Raw genomic sequence first — 9978 nt, forward strand, 5'->3', positions numbered from 1 at the left:
CCTCTTCTTCTTTAGAATAATTTGTGGACTAAAGGTGTACAGAGCGCCCTCCGGCTGCAAGCATGAATTGAAAACCGTATCCAGCACTCATAGTGATGATAATAAATATTGAATAAGTATTACTCCTCAGTATAGAATATTGACATAAACATATGAGAATCCATCAATATTTCTCCAAATGTGCATGCTTTTAAACTAAAAACCTATATTCAGACTCTTTGCATCACAGAAATACATTATATTTTCAAGAATATAATAGAATACCATTATTTTAAATTAAGATGAGACATGATTAGAGGTTTTTTCACAGCCTAACTGACTGAAAAGCCTCATTATTATGCAGCACCATTAAAGGTTCTTTATGCGCTTCTTTTGTCTTCTCAGGTGTAAATGACCCATTATTCATGATGATTCACACCTCCACACATACTGTGTTTCTTGACAAAAAGTGTCTTACAAAAACTAAATCAATATATTGTTTTATATGAACAAGTAGGCATTATAATTTTTTACATAATTTTGAAGCAAAAACTCTAGTCTACAACCTCCAATACCCTGAAGTCTTGTAAACGCAGATTTAATATACTTTTTTGGCCTTATTTCAGTGACTTAAGTTTTTTGTTTTTTCAATAACCACACATTAACATTATTCCTTCAAAAATACAAACATGTACATACATGTTTCTCACATATTAGCCTAGTTTGTGCTGAATACAGTGTAATGACACTTTTGACATTAATTTGTTTATGAACAACTGAAAAAAGCACATGTCAGGGCATGTCAAAACTTCTCCAGGGCCCCAAATCAGCCTCAGACTCCAGAGGGTTAAATCTGATGTATAAAAGCTTTACAAAGCATAAATAGTCCTCACTTTAGATGAGCTCACAAAAATAGTTAACTGACCACTTCTAAATGTTTTATAATTACCTGAATTAATCATGAATTGCAGTAGGAATGTTAATAAAGCATTTATTAACACACTAAGTAACTTATTATTATTATGTCCAAATAATATGTATACATCAATGTTTAAATAGTTTATTAATCATTTACTTATACTTCCTAAATGAACTTATGAACCACTGACAACTCCTAAATAACTGGTTTGTAAATATTGTAATACTTAATTTAGAAATGATAAATTGATGATTAATAAATTATGAAAATACAGTTAAACACTTTATAGTTATGCTTATAAATCAAGAATAAAGCATTTATAGCTGTATTTATAAACTGCTTACTAATGTCTATTAATGCTTTATAAGTGAAGAATTAACTATTTACTAATGCTTAACTAATGCTTCATAGCATGCAGTTATTACGGGTTAATTTTGATGATTCAACGAGTTTAGACAGTTCTTCCCCTCCTATAGCAACAAATGAATGGAATTTTTCCTCAGGGACACTACAGTGCACTGTCTGATGTGATATTGTAGTAGATTGTTGCATGGTTATAATTTTCTCTCTAATATTATCAATCTTGCAAGTAAAGAAGTTCATAAAGTCCTTAATGCTGTGCTGTTTGTAAACTTCAGAAGTTGAAGCTTTATTTCTCAATATACTATCAAATACACAGATCTAGCAGTTTTTAAGGCCTTTCTGTAAGCAAAAATGCTTTCTTTCCACGAAATGCAAAAAAAAAAAAAAAGTTTTGTTTTCTTCCAGCTGTGCTCAATTTTTTGGCTGCTCTCTTAAGGGCCCAAGTGTGCTCGTTGTACCACATTGTTGGACTATTTTCCTTAATCTTCTTCAAGCACAAAGGAGCAACTGTGTCTAAAGTACTGGGAAAGAGAGAGTCAGTAGTTTCTGTTGCAACATTGAGTTCTTTTAAGCTATCTGGTATGATGAGGAGATTAAACTGATCAGAAAGACTATTTATAAAGCAATCTTTAGTGGTAGAAGTGATAGTTCTACCATATTCGTAACAGGGAGTCGGTTTTACAGCCTTGGCTAAATGTAGTTTACACAAGACTAGATAATGATCTGAGATGTCATCGCTCTGGTGCAGAATTTTAAAGGCATTAATATCGATTCCATGTGACAATATTAGATCTAAAGTATGATTATGACAATGAGTGGGTCCTGAAATGTGTTGTCTAACTCCAATAGAGTTTAGAATGTGTTACAGCCAGCTTGTTTCAAGCCACAACATAAAAAAGGTTAACACACCACCGTTCAATCAATACAATCAATATTAATCAAATCAATATTAATTTATTAGTTTTAACAAACATAACAATAACCACAAATAACAAACATAAGTCTAGAGAAAAAATAAAGAAACAAAGGAAATAACAATAAAATCTTGAAGCTACATGATATGAAATGTATACAAATAAAGAAAAACAAAGATGTCACATTCTGGTCATGAGCTGCTCCTGGGAGAACCATCCCATCGAGAGTGCTCCCCAATGAACAACCCAAAGTCCTTATATAGTCTACACCCCTAATTATCATTAATTAATTAACATAAGGATTGACGCAAAACTCCTACAGTCTGCCACCAACAGGTAAGGAGAACACTCGTCACAAATGTCTGTAAAAGTGAATCCCAATGCGTCTTTTTTTTTTTTTTTTTTTTTTTTTTTTACATGGATATTAAAATCACCAACAATTAGGACTTTATCAAAGAATTTGCTGATTTTCTATTGGTTAGTACTGGCTGCTGATAAAGTCTGTATGGTGCCCTGGTGGCCTACATATAGTAGCCAGCACAAATGTCAAACGGGATTTATCACTTACACTACATAATGTTACATAAAGCACCAAGAAATTATATTTGAAACTAGACCTCTGAGTAATACTGAAGATATTACTATAAATTACAGCAATACCTCGCCCTTTGCCTTTCAGATGAGGCTTGTGTTTATAACAGTATGGGGTGGAGTCATTTAAAGTAATGTAATTGTCCAGTTTTAGCCAGGTTTTTGTCAAACACAGCACATCTTGTTTATAATCTGTGATCATATCATTTACAATAAGTGCTTTTGAAGAAAGGGATCTATTATTCAGCAATCCAGGCATTATCATTTGTTTAACTTTATTATATCTGTTTTTTATTTGTTGAACATCAATTAAATTTTTACCCTTAAATGGGTTTAGGAATTTTTTGTATTTACTAAATCGAGGAACAGACACAGTCTCTATGTGCTGGGATTTATCTGACTTCTGTGATGTGAGACAGCTAGCTGACAGTCAGTTTAGCCATTCTGTCTGCTTTTTGACCCCCGCCCCAGTTTGTAATGTTTCAGACTTTGTGCCATTTTACTAGAGAAAAGTGGCACCATCCCAGCATCTCTTTTCAACAGGTCATGTCTGCCCCAAAAAAACATTTCCAATTGTCTATGAACCCTATATTATTCTGTGGACACCACTTAGACAGCCATCCTTCAAATGATGACAGTCTGCTAAGTATCTCATCACTCCAGTGAACAGAGAGGGGTCCAGAGCACATTACAGTGTCTGACATTGTATTTGTGAGTTCACACACCTCTGTAATGTTAATTTTAGTGATCTCCAACTGGTGAAGTCGGACATTATTAGTGCTGACGTGAATAATAATCAAATAATAATAAGCCAAAATTGCTTTCAGGTGCTCTGGCTCCTGGCAAACGATAATGCATCGTGATATCGATTTAGATTAAAATATTAATAGCTAGCAACATCAGATTAATATAATTGTCAATATTAGACAATATCAGATATATGGTGATGAGTATGTTATATTTAGCAGTATAAACAAAGCTATATGGAGCTACAGATGCAAACCACTCAGCAGTGAAGGCAGACAGGAGCAATTGATCAGGTAGCAGCAATTGAAAAGGCATAATGCATTCTCTTTGTTGTCCAAGTTCAAACTCAGTAAGTGAATTGGAATTCAAAAGGCATTGTTAGTTGAATTCTGAAAGGAGTTTCAAAAATGACAACACTGCTCTGTGACATTTTTCTACCCTTATAGTTGCGTCACAATCTTGAGAAGGAGAAAAAGAAAAAACGTAAAAGGGAGAAAAGAGAGGAGAAAGAGAGGAGGAAGGAGAAAAAGCACAGAAAGAGGAGTTCAAGCTCTGATGAGGAGGACCAGAAGCATAGGTACAAATTACATTTTGAATGTGTTTTTGATTTTTTTCATTTACTGGAATAAATCTCTCTTTGATCCTTGTTCGAGAGACAGCATACTTAATTTAAATAAGTTCTCTAACAATATGTGTGTCTGTTTGGCCAACCAGGTCCAAAGAGGAACAATCAGATGTCACAACATCTAATGGACATCTTAAATCAGGCTATGGACTTCAAGTAAGTAATTATTTTTTTTCCCCTGGCTTTCTTACTGACATGTTTCTTTTGGATTTTTTTATTATTAACTTTTATTTAATTTTAATATTTAATCATTTATTGACATTTGAATTGTCATAATAGGTCATGCTGACCTCAGTAATATAGATGCTTAGAGTAGTTATTGGATCTGCAGGACTTAATACTACACCATTGCTTAACATTGATCTGGTAATATTTATCAAATACTCAAGCCTGTTACTCATGAGATAGCTGAAATGGCAAACCACAACGGTTGACTGATTCAATCAGTTTCCCATGGACTAAATCAAGTCCTGCTTGTTTTCTTGTTAGAGAAGCCATTTTACTTTCAACTTGCATTTCATGGCAACTTTGAAATAGTGAAATTTACTCCTTTCCTCCTTCAGTTACCAGAAAATAGATCCCATCACTCTTCAGCATCTAACCACACAAATCATCATTCAAGAGACAGGAGTCGATCCCCATTTTCTCATAAAGCAGACAGGGGCAATCATTCCTCTCGAGAGTCAGAGGGAAGACCTAAAACCAAAGACCCCAGCTCACAGAGACACAAAGGCCGCCATCAAAGACAGCAGTACACCAATTACAGCAAGTATGACACATCCTTGAGTTGCTATATCATGTAGTAGGTTAAATGATTTACTTTCCCCCCCAGCATTTTTTAAAAAGTTGCCAGCCACTGCCAGCATTTTTGATCATTTTCACTAAAGTTTTATGGTCCCCAGAATATTTTGTTGTATGAATATCTGAACATGCAATATACCAAAGGAAAGAGCAAATCCTCTGATTTTAAACAAAAAAAAAAACCCTGTTTTATTCTAGCTTCATGTATTCTTTTTCGGTCAACATTTGAATATGGATAAGTTTCATTAAGTGATTTGAGCTTGAAAAACAGCAGTCCACTAGAGAATGCGCACGGACTTTGAAAGGGTTGCGCGCTGAACTGTGCACGAGATGGAGCGGGACACGGAAAATGAAATAAGGCCTATAGCCTACCCGCGAGCGCGTCTTATGACAACTTTTATTTTTTCACACACAGCACAGAGAAACATCTTTCTAATAAACCGACCAAACTGCCTATCAAGTGATAGACAAAACTGACAATGATTTTATCTTTTTTAAACAAATGAAAGGCAATGTGGATAAACATTCACAGCCACGATGAACAGAACACCACACAAAGATATATAAAATGAATAAAAACATTTTGTATCAATAAACCTTAAAATAAATATATATATATATATATATATATATATATATATATATATATATATATATATATATATATATATATATATATATATATATATTAGGGCTGTCAAAATAACGCGTTAATTTCGATTAATTAATCTGAGAAAAAATAACGCGTTAAAAAAAATACTGTGAGATTACGAGGGTCACCCCTAGTATGTACATTTATAACACTATACTTAGTATTGTATTACCTTTTCATCAAATTACAAAAAAAAAGTTAACACTGTTGTGAGGGTGTTTCTAATACAGCGGCTATGGGAGTGACAGTAAACATGACATCTTTCTCTCTTTTGACTGCCATTATCGATCTTTTTTTTTTTTTCCTCTTTTTGAAAGTTGTGAAAACACTGTTGATGAGTTTTTCTTTTGCTATTTGAGAAAATGGGGACACAGAAAATATATTTAATGTATTCTCTCATTCACCACCATAGAATTTTACCCAACTATGACAACTTCGATTTCGAGAAACCCGGACAGGTGAAAAGGGTCTATTGGAAAAAGATTGTGGCATTTAAATGGCAGTGTTTTCAAAATGAAACACAACAGCTGTTAGTTTTGAATGATATGTCTAACAGAAGTGTTGGGAACTGTGTTTAGTGTTTTGCAAAAAGTTTGTTTTACAATTGCAAACTGAGAGTAAGGCAGATAATGTGCTTGCAGTTTTACAGACTTGGTCTGAAGATTAGGTCTGCAAATGAATGGTTTCACTGAGTGGGCCTCAAGTACCACTTTTATTGTGTAAGCAATTATAAAAAACTGTAAACTCTGGCATGAACACATTTCATTTGTTTGTTTTAGCTTCAGAAGACTTTCAGTTTTGTAAGCCACTTAAAATGCAACTACATTTTCCCCTTGTCTCAGGCGCCTCTCAGCTGAAGAGTTGGAGAAGAAGAGAAGGGAAATGATGGATTTTGCCCGTGAAAGGGAGATCGAAAGGGAAAATAATGTGAAGAGATATAAGAGACAAGAGGAACAGGAGAAAGCCAACGACAGCGCCAAACAGGACCATCATGCTGGCTTTATACAGTCAGTATTTTTATTACTGAAAACAGAATTCTTAATACTGCTGCACCCAGTGATTTTATTTGTAGCAGACAGTCTAATTCCTGGTTGGTTTGTTAATTGGCATAGAAGTGTGGGGATCAGGAATATCTTAATTCTGCTTCAGCATACATTCTTATGAGCAAAGCACTTATGGCATTAAGACATTTTTTGGATAATGACTTCCTCTCTAATTAATTTGTGTCTGTAATCTCTCTACAGTGACATGAAGCTAGAGAGTGCTGCCACGTCATCTCTTGAGGACCGTGTGAAAAGAAACATTCACTCCATTCAGAGGACCCCTGCTGCTCTGGAGAAGAACTTCATGAGAAGATGAAGAGAACTTAAAAATACATACATGGAACCTCTCTGAGATACCTCTCTGTCTTTTGTATTCTACTGGTTTAAGATTGTTTTACATTTTTATTGAGGCTTATGCTTGTAAATAAAATGCAAAGGGCTTTCTCCTAACCAACCTGCTCCAGTCATCAGCATCAGTAGGTCTCTCTCTCTATGTATGCATGTACGTGTTATATATATATATACATATACACACACACACACACTATATTGCCAAAAGTATTGGGACACCCCTCCAAATCATTGAATTCAGGTGTTCCAATCACTTCTGTGGTCACAGGTGTATAAAATCAAGCACTTAGGCATGCAGACTGCTTCAACAAACATTTGTTAAATAATGGGTCGTCCTCAGGAGCTCGGTGAATTCAAGCGTGGTACCGTAATAGGTTGCCACCTGTGCAATAAATCCATTTGTGAAATTTCCTCACTACTAAATATTCCACTGTCAACTGTTATTAGTATCATAACAAAGTGGATTATATATATATATATAATGACTCTCTCACAAGCAAAAGTTATAATGTTCCTGCCCCAGCGTTTTTAGGTCAGTTGTTTCTCACTAAGGGATGCATATTGTAATTGCAGGTCATATCAAAAAGTTGTTGGTCTATATAAATAGCTGTATTCTGTACGTTTGACTTGTCAAGTCACCTTTATTTATATAGCTATTTTTACAATGCAGATTGTGTCAAAGTATACTTACAGGGATAGAGGGAACATAATGCTGTACAGCAGCTAAAATAGTGTAATTGTCTACCTTAAGTAAGTTCAGTATTGGTTGATTGATTCATTATTCATTGTAAAAAAAAAAAAAAATCTTATATATATATATATATATATATATATATATATATATATATATATATATATATATATATATATATATATATAATTAATTTAGTTCATTTATCTATACTAAAAACTCATGTATGATAATTTTCTTCCTAATACAATAATTTTGAGCTTCTGGTCCAATACTTGGACATTTCCAATCTAGCAATACTGAGTGAATAAGACGAAAGCAGTACACAATGAACTGCATTGTAGTCTAACCACCAATAATCGCAATAAGCTCTGTTTTGTTACTTTCGATAAGAAACAAAGTGTCATCCTTTAAATTCGTCTGAAGGGACTGCTCAGTGTCTCTTACCCTGTTCTCAGGGAACCATGGTTACATATGTAACCTGAGATGTTCCCTTTCAAAAGGGAACTCAACACTGTGTTTGACACACTATGGGGAACGATATACCCACACCGCCATGCTTGAGGGGAGTGCATGCCAAAAAAATGGCTAGACGTCAGAACTAGCAGTTTCAACTGAAATGCCAAAACCACTCCCTCTACAGGTCACACACAGGCTGTCCGTGACAACATTCCCTATGGCCAACAACCCAAGCTATAAGCCTCAAAGAGGCCTTCCACAGAAAGCCTACCAAGGTCACTCAAAGGCTTCTGGGACCAACCTCTTTTCAAAGAAAAGAGGATATCTCTAAGGGAATGTAGCCAGGGGGCCCAAAGGAAGCCTAGCCAGTCACTTGTCAGGGGAACAAAGTCAACCCTGAATGCCACCAGCCACCAGGCCGACCTGGTCTAATTAAACTAACCTAGTCTTGGTCATCGACCTGTCTGATCACAGATTCTCAGTTCACATACTTCAGAGAAGATATCCAGTAACCAACTCAGACCAGAACGTAGAGACGGGCATCCTGGAGAGTAGGACTCTTAGCGCGATTTACCCTCACCAATGAGGGAAGTAAAACTCTGCTCAATCCTAGGATCTACTCAGCACTTGATTATTTGCACTGAGGAGGCTGTGCACTCTGGGACTCAAACAAGGGAAGTACAATCAGCCTAGGGGCTGATTTTCAACAGGGAGGCATCAGAGAGGCCTACAACCACTGACCAGATTTAGGGGGCTAAGTACTATACAGGAAAACCCTCTAAACGAGGGGGTAAACCATATATAACAGATAAACCATACTGTAGGCACAAAATCATGGAGGCCCCAGAAAGGGCCTGCAACACAAAGTAATTCTACACCGTGTAGAATATATCGCAGCAGCCTTGCAAAAGGCCATACATGTGAAAACTAAATGCTTAATCTGCTTAAAAGACACCCAGATATGGGGGGGATGCTTACAGGGCAGCCTGTGAAGGCCACACACCTAAAGCAGCTCAATTACTGATAAAGCAAGAGCCCACAAACATGAGAACTCATTCAGATTGAAACCGAGTTTAACTAGCAGATAAGACTGTAGAGTGCCCACATAACAGTCTACCTCAACACATTCCAACAAGCAATGTACTCAGTAAAACACTTTTTACTCTTTAAACGAGTACAAACTTACGCCAACATGCCCTGAAGGAGGCTCAGCAGGGCCTGCGACTCCAGAAAGACACGGGCGTCAGCTAGTGGCAGTGTCTAAGCTCTAAGGGAGCCATATATGAGAACCAAACTATCCAGTGAGGTTAACTATTTAGCTCAACCTGAGCTTAATTCTATTCAACACATTCCGTCAAGTCAAGTCACCTTTATTTATATAGCGCTTTTTACAGCGCAGATTGTCAAAGCAGCTTTACAGTGATAACTGGTATATAATTTTGGCTGCAGCTCTTAAAGAAAATGGTGTCAAGGGGGAGTCACGTGACGTGCTCATGAACCTAGTCGCACTTGAGTAGAGCTCCGTACGTTTGGCCCCTTTTACTGATTTTTTCGTTTTATTTTAAGTTTACTTCACTAACAATACTATTCCTGATGGCTCACAATCGGAAACAGCAGGAGATGTCTCCGTCGGCTTCTCCGATTAAGAAGAAACCCAAACCACCGACCACAGGTGATATGGTGGATACTGCCTGAAGGGTCCGAAAAGGACGACCCTATGGGCTTTCTGAAAAGTTCGCTACCTAAGTGGCTCCCGTCTCTGGCGGACAAAGAGATTGAAGTGGAACGAGCGCACCGCGTGTACACAAGGCACTCCTCAGATCGCGCTAAACCACGGGTTTTC

The 9978-nt window shown here is 36.3% G+C and overlaps 1 protein-coding gene across 1 annotated transcript in view; it reads left to right on the forward strand.

The window, feature by feature from the left end:
* The window catches only part of cwc25 (CWC25 spliceosome associated protein homolog), an 88529-nt gene extending 81039 nt beyond the window's left edge, over positions 1-7490 (forward strand). The window contains exons 5-9 of the mRNA XM_067363636.1: positions 3960-4090; positions 4228-4294; positions 4702-4907; positions 6434-6598; positions 6836-7490. Coding sequence (XP_067219737.1) covers positions 3960-4090; positions 4228-4294; positions 4702-4907; positions 6434-6598; positions 6836-6950 — 684 coding nt within the window. The 3' untranslated portion in view covers positions 6951-7490. The remainder of the gene's footprint in view (positions 1-3959; positions 4091-4227; positions 4295-4701; positions 4908-6433; positions 6599-6835) is intronic.
* The last annotated feature ends 2488 nt before the right edge of the window (positions 7491-9978 follow it).

Source organism: Chanodichthys erythropterus, chromosome 16 (genome assembly GCF_024489055.1).
Source record: "Chanodichthys erythropterus isolate Z2021 chromosome 16, ASM2448905v1, whole genome shotgun sequence".
NCBI classification, from domain to species: Eukaryota; Metazoa; Chordata; class Actinopteri; order Cypriniformes; family Xenocyprididae; genus Chanodichthys; species Chanodichthys erythropterus.